At 34.7% G+C, this 13948-nt stretch overlaps 2 protein-coding genes across 4 annotated transcripts in view; one reads left to right on the top strand and one right to left on the bottom strand.

Annotated features, from left to right (window-relative positions):
- Window positions 1–3178: 3178 nt before the first annotated feature.
- On the top strand, window positions 3179–4220 carry LOC124946436 (prefoldin subunit 5). Its single transcript, XM_047487139.1, has 2 exons — window positions 3179–3499; window positions 3753–4220. The coding sequence occupies exons 1-2, from the start codon at window positions 3295–3297 to the stop codon at window positions 4007–4009; spliced, it is 462 nt and encodes a 153-aa protein (XP_047343095.1). The 5' UTR covers window positions 3179–3294; the 3' UTR covers window positions 4010–4220.
- A 298-nt stretch (window positions 4221–4518) lies between these two features.
- LOC124946435 overlaps window positions 4519–13948 on the bottom strand; it is a 32873-nt gene continuing 23443 nt past the window's right edge. For 2 of the 3 annotated variants that reach the window (XM_047487138.1, XM_047487136.1), the window contains exons 2-7: window positions 11580–11782; window positions 10258–10290; window positions 9559–9694; window positions 7566–7699; window positions 5366–5597; window positions 4519–5152 (exon numbers count right to left, since the gene is read on the bottom strand). In XM_047487138.1, the coding sequence (XP_047343094.1) occupies window positions 5076–5152; window positions 5366–5597; window positions 7566–7699; window positions 9559–9694; window positions 10258–10290; window positions 11580–11714 (747 nt within the window). In that variant the 5' untranslated portion in view covers window positions 11715–11782 and the 3' untranslated portion in view covers window positions 4519–5075. The remainder of the gene's footprint in view (window positions 5153–5365; window positions 5598–7565; window positions 7700–9558; window positions 9695–10257; window positions 10291–11579; window positions 11783–13948) is intronic. The other variant, XM_047487137.1, reaches the window with a different exon arrangement.

Raw genomic sequence — 13948 nt, 5'->3', positions numbered from 1 at the left:
TGGAATGCACTAACAAATTTTTGGCACTTTGGACAACTTCCAAAATTCACTGCCAATCTCAAAAGTCATTTCTTCTTTGCGATTATTCTCGAAAGAATCTAATACACATTTTCTCGATAGACGTCACTTTAAGCCAAAAAAAATATCATTGTATCGTGACTTAAATATCTGTATCGAAAATACCTCATAAAAAATCGCTTCCTTATCTTCCGTTTCTCATTCGATACCTAACAAGAATTCTACTTTATGAAATATCGAATAAAATTATCGCTTCTTGTACAAAGATAAATCACAGGGGATATAACGTTGTTTCGACGTTATGCGATGTAATTAGTACTTGTATAGAAAAAAAAAAAATCTGTATGTACTACGTAGTGTTATCGATATCGGGGCAATATGTAGAGAATAAATAATATCTATAATAGTATGATTTTAAGATTGTCCTAAGGACGATTCACACGAAATAATACGTCACATAAAAGCCTATGTATAATATTTAAATTCTGACGATCGAGAAACTCGAGTTTACGTACGTCGTATTATTAATTACGATGATGCTTTTTTTACATATAAAGCAGATAAATTAGGTATTTATTGTAAAAAAGAAAATGAAGAAAAAAAGAAAAGAAAAGAAGATGCGCTGTTAACCAAGAAAAACATGGCACATACTCAATATTAGAAATTGTGACTGGGATATCTTAGAAGATTCAACATGTTTCTATTCTTCGCTTAAGAAATGCTCCATCTCGCATTCACACTTTTCATTCATCTCGAAACAAATGTTCTCTACCTCAAGACAAGATACATAATAAGGAAAACAAAGAGCTATAAGTCGATTTCGACTCTAAGGCAATTCTGATCGCATATCAAAGAACGGTTAAATATGTATTTCGATTCATACGGCGAAAGATATTATTTCTTTATAAATGACTCATTATAAATATTTCTTCAAAATAAAGAGGATGGAGAATTAATAAAAAAAAAAAAAAAAATCGAGAGCAAGAACATTGATCGTTCCACGGCGCATATCTAAGTGGCGATAAACATCGTTAATTCATTTTCCAATTTGGCCTAACGATACGGAAACTTGTTTCCATGCTAATGAACTAAAGTATAACTTAATTAATGAGTTAGCTGCTCGAAAGATACCTATTATAATAAATTCAAAAAACGAAATTTTACGGTATAAAGTGTATAGAAAATCGTTTCTATTGTATTTTACTTGAGATTTAATGATTTAAAGAGACAGTCGATACTATTATAAATTTGAAAACTGTTTGTGAACTTAGGAACATTTACAAGGAAAATTATTAGCTTGTTAAAAAAAAAAAAGAAAAAAAAAAGAAAAAGAAAGGAAAGTACAGAAAAAAATATGATTACAACAATTACGTTGTAATTTTCTAAATTCTCCTGATTAATACGTGGGATCAACAAAGGAAACACATTATCATTAAATTCTAGACAATACCGTTTGCGCGTGCTCTCGCTTGACAATCTCTACTTCACTGACCCTTAAAGGTTATTAATATAATCGACATGTTTTTTTTACGTAGAGCACTACTTCGTATTTTTATGTTTCATTTCGCGCTTAATTTCTTCAACTATAAATAGTAAAATTCTATCGTTAATACGCAAATAGAGCTGTGCACGTGTATAAAATAACCTTAAAGGGTCACGTGTGTAAAAATCAGAACATTTATGGCAAACGTAATGTCCTCCGATATAATATATAAATATATATATATATATATATATATGAAAAAATTAGAAAGAAATGTATATGTATTAATGACAAAATGTCACATAAATATAAGATCTGTTGCTTGATTGTGAAAATAAATATTTAGTATCCGATGCGATGTAGTTAATCGATGAGAATCTATAAAAATCAATGAAACCTATTGTCAGAGGAAGTTATTGTTTATTTAAAATATCCACATAATTACGGACGACGTGAAAGTACAATAAAACAACTTTGCGCTCTAAGAATCGAATGATCGTCCTGTAAAAAAAAAGTGTTAAAGTTATTATAATCATATTCGTCGATTGAACATCTGTCTACAAATATTGACATACGTTTTAAATTAAGAGCGCACAAAAATTAATTGTTTCCGTCATTGAAGATCCTTCTTTATTGTCCGCAAGCATGTCTACATTTGGATGTCCTTGGAATATCTTCAAGCCAATGTTCATCTGAAGAAAAAGAAAAAAAGAAGAAAAATATTTGTCGTACGCAATTATAAATGCTTCATTTCATGTAGGCAAATCTAATAAAAATTAATGTGAATATAAAAGAAAAAACTCGATAATCACCACCATGGCATAAATAGATGAATAAACTAGAGAGAATTTTTTTTATTTTTAGCTCGGTACGCAATTATATGCAAATTTAGATTTAATTGATATGTTTAGATATTGGAGTATGTAAGCAAAGATGCGTATAAAATAAAATAAATTAATAATGTGATATAATTATACAAATATATTTTCTCATTTGTTCTTATCCTACGCAAGAAAGCGCTACTTCAAATTATTTTATAGAAAGCTACAAGCGTTCTATCGATCAAATAGATTTCTACTAACGTTGGTAGAGAAGAGATAATATTATATACGTTATTTTTAATAAGATAAACTAATTAATAATTCTAAAAGAAATTTTAATATTAATTATATAAATAATTAATTAAAATTATAAGTTTTGAGACTAAATAATTTTAAAGATACAAAATGATCTTGAAGAGATCGGTAAGAAAGCTGTTTATACGAGTAAGTACGAATTCGTACTGTTACGTATATCTCAGGAGTCTAGCTCGACGAATCGATTCTTTTGTTATTAAATACGACCGTGAAAATTTTTCTTCATTATGTTATTTATTTTGGAACATTAGAGAAGTTCCTTATCGATGAATCATATGTGTAACCGACATTATCGACAAAAGTAGACACTGATAATTCATAAAAATATATAACATTCATTTAAATAATTACGAACTAGTATTCATTTTAATTAGTATGATACGTTGATATATCATAAAAAAAAAAAGAAATTAATTTTATAATATTATTCTTAATATTATTTGTTGATATCAAAAATACTTATCCGTTGGTCAGATGGCAGTTGTGTTTTACTTGGTAAGTGCTGCCAGTTGGTAGAATTTTAAAGTCTTAGGTGGGATAACGTTGTCGTTAGTTTCGTTTTGTCCATGTTTGGATGTCCTAAAAAAAGTACGCTCGGTGTTAACTGATCGGTTTTTTTGAGATAAACTAGTGTGATTATTAAATTAAGATTTAAACATGTCAGAAATATCGTTATCTGATGGATCTCAGATGCAACAAATCGATATTTCCAATTTAAATTTCCAACAATTAGTGCACTTGAAACAACAAATGGATCAAGAACTTAACGTCTTTCAAGATTCTTTGCACAAATTGAAACTCGCACAAAGTAGATTCCTAGAGTCTGGATCGTGTTTGGAAAAAATTACACCTAAAGTCCAAGGTCAGTGCTTAAAATATTATCCTTTAATAATGATTAATTAATTGTATATAATTCCTTTTTGTAGAATGTACTTTTATAGGTTAGGAAATTTTTCCATTCAAAGGATATCTCTTTATTCCAATTAAATTTTCATAGCTTTTTTCTATTTTAAAAATCACGTTATTAAGAAAAATCAGAAGAACTAAATAAATACTCCTTATAATGGACATATTTTGTATTAAATAATCATTTTTTTTTATTGTGTATTTTATAGGAAAGGAAATACTTGTTCCACTTACCGGATCAATGTATGTTACTGGAAAGCTCGCAAACACAAATAATGTATTAGTTGATATAGGGACTGGTTATTATGCACAAAAGAGCATACAGGATGCAAAGGAATATTTCAAGGGAAGAGTCGAATATGTTACAGAACAAATGGAAAAGATTCAGCAAGTTGGTTTAGAGAAAAGTAAAATTAGAGATGCAACAGTAAGCATAATTCAGATGAAAATTCAGAATCCAATGTAAAAAGAAATCACAAAGCATACATAGGCTGAATGATAATAAATAAATGTTTTGTTTCTGTTACAAATTTTTAAAAATTTTCAAAATTTCTATTAATTTATATTTCATTATACATTAAGAAACACAAGAACATTTAGAGCTCCTGTAATATTAAGTTTCTTTGTAAGCTTCATATCACTGTCTGCCAATTTAAATATATTCTCATTCACTTGATCATAATTGTAATTATTATTTCTATGTAGATATAATTCTTGTCTTATATATTTTATGTCACTTGTGCAGAAACTAATTTACTTTATCTTTTACAAGATAATTATTTTATACTTTACCTTTCTGTGATCCACACAAATAAATATGGTAATAATAAAAATAACTGTACTTTTCCAAATAAATAAATTATTTTCCTTTTCTATTCCTTGATATTATTCATGACAGATACATCATAGCTTATACAGAACAAGTTACATATATAGAGAAATCGGGTATAACATAGGAAAGATGAAACAGTGAAGTAACGAAGGTGAATCATTTATTCATTTTTCATTGAAATAAAACCTCGTTTATGAACGATAACAGTTTTTGCCCTACAAACGTGATGGGTCACATTGTATTGGCTACAACGGTACAGAGAAGGTATCAAAATCATTGTCGGAGGATAAAAAACATCATATAATGTGTTCGAAAAAAGTTTTCGTTATTTTAGCGCGACGTATCGTCGATCCTAATATATTATAATACGACACATTATTCGGATTACAAAGTCGTCTCATGTGACGACGAGATGACGCATGTCGCATACACGTAGATATTTTACTAAATTTTTTTTATCCTATTTACACGAATAACATACGTTCGATACTTATTTTAACGAAAAACTCTCTCTCTCTCTCTCTCTCTCTCTCTCTCTCTCTCGCCTCTTTTTCTTTCTCTTTCTTCCCTTCTCTTTCTCTCTTTTCTCTGTTTTTCTTTTCTCCTCCTCATATTAATATTTTCGAAATTTTACAAACAATTTTATTCTCTTCCTCTCCGACACAGTAGTATGCATAAATCCAGTCGATGTTCACAGATGTTATCTCAGATTGCACAGCAGCAAGGTAGCCAGTACACCTGTGCAAAACCACTCCTCAACGCGTCTTGCTGCATTACCTAAAACAAAAAGATATCGAATGTAAATGCTAGTAGATATACACGACAAAGTCTACTGCAATAACGAATCATTGCTATAAGACCACATTTATTTTTTTGTTTTATCTCTAAGGTCACACAGATTGATTTATAATCGAGTAGTAACCAGTATGTATGGAACATAATCGTATTAGGAACGATCCATTAATATTATAACGATTAACATTACCGTACCAATGTAAGAAGATTCACGAGTTCCCAGTACGGAAGCCAATATCGGTCGTTCCTCCTTTAAAAGGACTTCGGCCTTCTTCTGATAAAGATGAAAGACATTGGCGTTACAAACGACCTGTAGTTTGCCATTGCTGAAGGTATTCGAAGCAATCTCAAAGTCCAAGCCTGCTATAGCCATGTGATGATTGTCGATGAATTTGTCCGTGATGTTCATTATGAAGGACGAGTTTACCTTTGATAGAAATGCGTATAGATATCAGTTAAAATCAGATAAAGATAAATTCATATAGTAATAGCGAGAAACTGATTGGTTGAAAATTTAATGATATGATACCATCTTCTTATTATCATCGTAAGTTTTATGATCGAGAAATGAGGATAATGAAGGAAGAAGGACGGAAAATTATCCTTACTACTTCCTGCCACTCGTTTACACAATATCGCCTCCTTCAAGAATCGTAAATAATTTGCAATGCATTTGGTTAATAATATTTATTGAATTCTTAAAACGGCTATAAAATCTTTCAAATTACTCTGTTGCATCGAAATGGAAGTTCCGGATTAAATGAAGTCTGTCAGAATCCATCGATATGGTGCATCACGTACGGGCAGTTTATAATTTCCTGAATGGTATCGCGCGGGCTTTGCTTTGCGCGGCTTTGCTTTGCTATAATAATTCTTTTTTTTTTTTTTTTTTTTTTTTTTTTTAAATCCATTCAAGTATCACAAAAGCCTTCGTTGATATTTTCGATCGAAGTTCTATGGCATATATACACGCGAAATACTCATTGTAATTTGCAACTTCGTAATTTAATATCCGTGAACGTTTATGCCTCGACGATTATCTTTGAACAAGTGGATCGACTAAAAACTTTTTAATTAATACTTATCATTATTCTTTTTATACCTTTGGTATTTGACTTTCGTTCTCGTATATATCTCGATACGAAAAATGCGAAAGACGCGTACACGCTTGGAAAAGTAAAATCGAATCGGATACGATTTTCACGATGGCATTCTCTATCGTAAAATTCTTTTTTATTCTCTTGAATACGTACGGTACTCCACCGACATCGCCTTTATATAGGCATACTTCACATTGAAACGCACTTTATACGAGACTTTGGAAACATTCGATTCGACGTAAAATTCACGAGCGACTATAAAAGTTCCACTCTAGAAGTGCAATGCTCGTAGAAAAGAGACTCACGTACAGAAGCCTCATAATAACGTCTGAATATGATCGTAAGCTGATTTTTTTCTCTGATTTTCTATATGACTATAATAATATAGTATGATCTTTAATTTAGCGAGATCTTAGACGAATTTCTTTTTAAAAAATTTCTTGCTATAAAATATGTGTAATATTTCAAATTATGAAAGGATCGTCTTCGTAAAAGTAATTATATTTATATAGTATATAGTAATTAAATTTATATAGCACGTAAGATTTGGTCGACGCACTAAAGTCAATTTTAAAACAAATCTTTAAAATTAATTCTATAGTTAACACCTAGATTCAACTCTTGATATAAATATAAATAAATCACGTATTTGCATTTGTTTTTTCGTTAACAAGGTATGTCTTAAGGTATCGAATATATGAAAAAAATTATTTTTTCGATAAAAATTAAAGACGATTTATTAGAACGAACGCGTAATGGATATCATCACGGCGATAAAAAATCGAATATTATACGATTTTGTACGGATTCCGAGAGAAAAAATTAAACGTCGTATGATCCGATCGCATTCATTTTTATTTCCTATTAATTAGCGTTTAATCAACATTCAATGAATATCGTATTGTCAAGCAGTTTTATCAGAAACCAACAAAGAAATAATGGATTTACGTCTACACGAATAACTCGACAACGTGACACGAATTTATTTCCCGTTCACTTTTGTAATTTTCAAATTCGTGCCTGTATAAATCCGCATTAAAATTCAACGTGCCTCAACCTCGATCCACTTTTATCTAGCCATTAAATTAAAAGCTTCATATATTTAGCGCCGGGTGAACATAATAGAGTGATAAAGCGTATCAATGAATAATTAACGCGGCTGGTAAGGGGTGCGGCTAAATCGATCGAATAGGAAGTTTTAAAAGAGTATGAAAGATTGGCTATTTATGATCGTTGAAAAATATCGTTAAAAAAGTTGACGTAATCGAAACCGATTGTCGGCCGGCGTTACCAACCTGATTTCCATTGACAGTCCACGTTATATTGGCCGGAGGATTTCCTGAAGGCACGGTACAGTTGCCTCTTACAGTGTCACCGACCGCGTATCTTTGTTTCTCTACGTTCACTTCCGGATCACCTTTTGGGAGACCTAAAATTCAAAGAGCGTTCATCATAACGGGTATCGAGCATCGCCAATAGTAGAAGAAACTTTTTGTTGGGTATAACGACTTTCTACATCTTTGACCATTGTTACGTTTCTATTCTTCTCCGTCATTTCCTCTTTTTTATTTTTCCTTCTCTTTCGTTCGTTCCCGGTAGCGACAAAAAGCGACTCGGTACTAATAAGGTGTCGCGACGAAGTCGCTGGGTCAGGATCATTGTTCGCCGCGTTGAAAAGCAATCCTTATAGAAAAATTCGAACGATGCTTTTTACGGCACTTAATGACTTTAAGGACAGCCACGGAGAAACGTAACGAGAACTTTCACGGTTTCCTTGACGCAATACTTCGACTTTGTTCGTCATTGATATTTAAAGAGGTTCGATGGAATTCGAGAAAGAGAGAGAGAAAAAGAAGGGGAGAGGAAAGGGTAGAACTTGGATTACCTTTATATCGTCGCGTAGCATGAAACTCATCGAAATGTCAGAAGAGCGAAGATTGAAAATGAAAATCGATTCCGCGATATATCGTTTGACGTTACAAGCTCTTCTCCATGGTCGGAGCAACGCACACGTGACTAATAAATTATATGCGAACAGGCAAAAGAATCGTTATAGTAAGCACCGTGAAAGGCAGTAAATTCTCTTTCTTTCTCTTTCTCTCTCTCTCTATCTCTCTCTCTCATTCGCTCTTTCTCTTTCTTTTTCATTCTCTCAAAGCGAAATGTATCAAGCGCACGGCGATCCAGTAAACTGTCCGAGAATTGTTTCGCTTCTCATGCACGACTTCCGCCTCGACCAACCGGTCCTTTCTCGCGATCCTTCCAACTTTCAAGGACACAGCTACGAAGGATATTATCATTTCCAACGCGTCGCAAATCTCGATATTGCTTCGTGAGAATGCGCCAAAGGGGATACAAAAGCTTTCATATTAAGAAATAAAAGAATGTGAAGAAAAATGAGAGGGGAAAGGGTTACCTCGACGATCGCTCGATCTGCAGGATCGAGCTTTCACGAGAGATCCGTGATAGGAAAGAAGAGACGATCACCTCGGTCCTTCAAAGAAGGATAGCTACTTGTACTTGCCCGTCGTTAGGTCGACGTTCGCCGAGATACACGAGAAGAGCTATGGGAACGAACTTACTGATTCTTGCCTTTCTTCTCTGTCCTTCTCTCCTTGCTACATTCTATCTCTTTCTTCTCCTGTTTGTCAACCTTTTCTCGCCTAACTGCGTTTTAATTGATCGCGATTACGGTGACAATGCCGCTCGCCATGTAGTATAATTAATGGCGGTAATGAAAGGCACACGTGAAACCGTTGAAAGACGGATCTTTACGAAGAAGAAGAGAAAAAGAGAGAAAAATCAAAATAACGGCGAGCAAGTCTTCCTTTCGATTATTCTTATAGACCACCACGTAGGAGAATGTTAACGACTCGCGAGAGAGTTTTAATTGAATTTTTACGATGTCGTTCGTTGAGATGAATTGCATTGAAGGAAGAGAGAATAATTGAGAAAGTGAAAGAACTGTTTCTCCCATCTCCTCCCCCCCCCTCTTCCCTCCCCTAAGTTCTCATCGGAAAAGTTTCGAGTTTTTATATTATTTGATTAAAGAGTAATTATCAAAGGAGTTGAATTCGATTAATTAATTCAGTGTTGAAAATAAAAAATCGGAGAATGACAGGTAAGTACGCGCACAAACGAACGAAATATCAAATCCACTCGATAGTTGCTCTTTTTTTCATTCGTATTTCCACTTTTCTTTTTTCCTTCGTACATATTGGACACTCTAGGAATTTGGTATACGATCCGCGGTTACCTCTCATCAGATACATTTCTGACGATACTCACTGGCCACGTGCATATAATCAAAAACCATTAGGGTATTAAAGGACGGAAAGTCCTCGGAAACTTCGCAACGATATTTTCCGGAATTACTCGGCTGGACATCCTTCAGAATCACGTAGTTGGCGTTGCTCCGATTCGTCTGAAACATCGATCAGTACAAAATTGAAAACACATGTATCTATCGGTACCTGAGGACAATTTTTTATCAAAGAGACAAAATAACGGACGAAATAACAATGCAAATGAAAGAGAAAGAGAGGAAGAGAAAGAGAGGGAGAGAGAGAGAGAGGGTAAAAAGAGAAAGTAACGTTAGTTGAAATTTTCAGTTAATTTAACAGGAGAGACCACGGGATTGACCGAGCGAGCACAACCGGCAAGTGCCATTTATTGCAAATCGATCGCACTTACTCGTCCGCTTTGACATCCTCGCGGCGTTCGCTCGTCCGCGACAAACAATAGCTCGCAACAACGATTAATTATATGTTGCCGGTGGCAGAACGCGATATAAATCACACAATCAATTTTCCTCCCGCTCTCATGGCTTGGTCTTGGCACGTACACCAATCGTAAGCCGTTTGAGAGGACCGATCCTCGTCTATCCCTTCTCTTTCTCTCTCGATCTCTCTCTCTCTCTCCTTCTCTCTCTCTCTCTCTCTCTCTCTCTCTCTCTCTCTCTTCCACGCGCGCGCTTATGTTACGTACATAATGTCTTTCCTTTTGCTTCTTTCCCATCGACTAGAACCAAAAGTATGTATTCCATGGAGACGATTTAAAGTTGAAAAGCTTTTGCTACTTCTATTGATACGCCGTAGCGACGAGATTTCCACCTGATTCCGTTCGAATACGCTTACTACGTTTTACGAACTTTCGACGTTCGCGTTATTTTCGTTTTACCCTCGTAAAACTGTAGGATAAAGTTTCGTGCCAGCATCGAGCGAAACACTCACAGTGATATATTCGTTTAACAAAATAGCACGAATTCATGGGGAATATTTGTCTTTTTAGTTTCTCTCTCTCTCTCTATACTATCTATACGAATGTAGTATGTACGACGGCTCTTCCATTGCGTACCGCGATTTATCGAGTCGAGGGTGGCCGCACGTTGGGTAGGTTCTTTCCACTGGTAAAATCTAATTGGAAAAGCATTGCATGAGCGAAAGAGAAAAAGTAAGTAAATAGCAACAGACGGCAAACCCGTGTTTCCTGCAAAGGTTTTAAACTGTTTTTAATTCAGCATTGTTTTTTTTTTATTGTGTCGTATGTTTACCTCGATTCCGTATAAACGATTGATCTAATTCAACACGCGTAACACACGCAATAAATTGTAATCTTATTATTACCTAATTCTCTATGTGATATAGATTTTTGAATTTTTCGCGTTTATATTTTACGAAGAATTTTATCTAGGAAGAAAGATTATGTTAGCTCTTTATAAATGAAAATCAAATGTCGAAAGAATACCGAGAGGAACATTTTGAAATAATTACTTAGCTTTTCGTTTCGTTGAAAAGACTCTCGTTAATACGTTGCCCATACGTTGTCATCGTTGTTCTCGTCGTCGTCATTGTTGACGTCGTACCGTTGGAACAATCGATTAAACGTATGGAGGAGTTGAGTCTTTACACAAGAATGCGAGACAAAAGAAAGTTTGATGTTCGATGAAATTCATTAGAATATAATCTGACAGTTTTCCTTGAGTCACAATTATTATTCATCGGGTTTAAATATAAGACGTGATTTGTCGACGCAACTTTCGACCAACTTTATTATTGTCTTTTAATAACCAGAACGTCCATCATAAAAAATAGTTTCTATCGTACCTACATATCGTACTTATATATATTTATATGTAGGTATATATATATATATATTTCTTGCATATTAATTACACTAATTACCGTCGAATTTAGTTCTGTTACTAGCTAAATATTGATCATTATAGATACACCTAACCACAAGCATACGATCAATATAATCTAATCTCTCTCGCTTTCATGAAAATTTCGATGTTACAAAATTCTTACCACAACTTTAGCACCGAGATCTCCAAAAACTTCGATTGGTGGATCCTCTTTCGGAACGTATCGAAAAAATTCCTGTCCCTTGTACCATTTCACCGCGTAGAGAATGTCCGTTTCCAGATCGTATCTGCAGCTCATGTTGACCGTCGTGCCAGCTGCGACTGCTAGCGGTAAATCGATCGACACATTTGTCAAACCATGAACACCTGAAAATGAAAAGCGACGAGTTCTCAATAAAGAAATGTATAACATTTATTGTACAAGCATGCCTTTTTCATAAGAAAATTCGAAGACAAAGTTTTTCAAACGAAAAGAACCTTAGCATAAAAGTTAACGTCGAGTAGAATCTAACTCGCGCGTGAAAAACCAACTTGCCCTGACGTATTTAGCCGACGATAAGTTAAATGGACGGACAGGTGCTTAAACAACTTTACGCGTAATCCTGACAATGTCAGCATCTGCGCGTAGGCGTTCTAAGGATTACTTTTTTTTTACAAGAGTAATGCAAGTCGCCTAGATGAAAATAAAAGAGGTAGTACGTGCAGCAACATAAGCGTCAATGTTTTACTTATTTTTCATTGAATCTAATACTTTGATTAGTTTTGGGAATATTTTTTATTACAAAAAAAATTTTAAAAAAGAATTTTAAAAAATATAACAAATCTCTCCCACATGAGATACCAAGAGATATGAAATTTTACTTTTTTATCCTTTTGCAAAGGCAAAGGATAAAAATATCATTTGATTGTGAGATCGTGCAAGCTTTCATCGGTAGCTACGCCAATGAGAAAGAATGCGTGCAACGAAGATGCGAGAATGTGGTTGAATACCAAGCACTTTCTTATCGGCTGTTACGATGTGAAAATTCGTATCTCTAGGCGTTTTCCTTACGAATAGAACGTGGAAAAATCTCTTCAACATACAGCCTCCTCCTATTCATGAATCGTGGATTTCACAAAATCGATGTACGAAAGCAGGATCTACGAGGACAGAATAAACAGGATCTGCGTGGATTTAATTGTTAATGAAGCCTCACTTTTCTTTTTGTCTCTCACTCACTCATTTTGAGATACCTATATTTTCGAACGTTCAGTTATTCAGAGTATTAACAACTCGACGGTTTTCGATGGCGATCAAACGACAGCCGGATAATTAACGTCGTCGAATAATTTATTGAATAATCCAGCAAACGGAATGCCGTAAATCTACGGGCGAAACCGTCAGTGTGCTCGAATATCGACAGGTATGAGAGAAGCTTTCGATCTTCGCCCATCAACTTAATACTATTACCGTATTTCGTGCGATAGCGCGGTGGATTTATTAGCATCGTTAGTCCGACTTTGCGTATATGTCGGATTTGTTTCACCGATAAATCTCTTTGTTTAATTAATTTTTATAGAAAGTAAAATTCAAGCCAATAACATGCGTACATTCACGTCTATTCGACTCGTTCCATTCTATTCTTTTTTTTTTTTTTTGTTATTTTTTTTTTTTTTTTTTTATTTATTTTTATTGACGAAAATGGAATATTAACGAAATCGATAGGATCGACACTGATACTACGTTTCCACGGTGGAGGATAGACGGTGAGGGGCGGGAGGTTGACGAAGTAAAGTTCGAGGCCGAAGAAAATTAGAATAATGGTGAGTGCCTAATTAGAAGATACTTCTCGTTAATTGGGACGTCCGACGTCGGTGAGTTTCAGTATCGCCTTTACGCGTAAGTATAGTCGGTCGTTTCGAAGCGAGGACGTAGGCCGGCTGCCGGATAGCTCGTTTCGCAGATCGTACCATCGAGATTTAAATACCTTCGCCTTCGCTAATCACCGCGCTAATCCTTAATTACCGCGTTTGCTTGGCCGCTTGCAGAAGCGCGAGCATAGTCGAGGATCGTGCGATTGTTATTCGCATCGTGGCTTAGCGAAGCACACCTTCCGTTTTTGGAAGGCGAAACCTTACCATAAATAACACCAGGGGCCAGACAATGCCAGCGCATAAACTACCTGGGTACATTCTACGTGCGCTCGCTCGTGCGCTCACGCGTGCGTTACAACTACTCGCCCTTAAATTATCGCGAGAATAATAGGCCGCGAGATGTTAGATATGAAATGGTTCCACCTGTCTCCCCTCCCCCATGCTCTCACCCTACTTCTACCATCTCTTACAGATATAAATGTAGACGTTAAATAGAGATCGGAAGCGTTCCTTTATCTTCTCGCGAGACGATGTGATTGCGCACAAGGAAAAGGAGGGTTTATAATTGCAAAAAGATTTTTGATTATAAGTATACGTTGGGTTGATTCATAAATAAGCGTCATTATAAGTAAAAAGTTCATTCGAATAAAACAATATTTATTTATAATCCAATTTAAT

Source organism: Vespa velutina, chromosome 2 (assembly GCF_912470025.1).
Source record: "Vespa velutina chromosome 2, iVesVel2.1, whole genome shotgun sequence".
NCBI classification, from domain to species: domain Eukaryota; kingdom Metazoa; phylum Arthropoda; class Insecta; order Hymenoptera; family Vespidae; genus Vespa; species Vespa velutina.
The sequence above is the reverse complement of the archived record's forward strand: the minus strand, read 5'-3'. Positions and strand labels throughout refer to the sequence as shown.

Bases quoted from the DNA above. Each gene is read 5' to 3' on its own strand.
- LOC124946436 (XM_047487139.1), top strand. From the start codon at position 3,295: ATGTCAGAAATATCGTTATCTGATGGATCTCAGATGCAACAAATCGAT. The intron at 3,500-3,752 runs GTCAGTGCTTAA...TGTATTTTATAG, and splicing joins AATTACACCTAAAGTCCAAG to GAAAGGAAATACTTGTTCCA.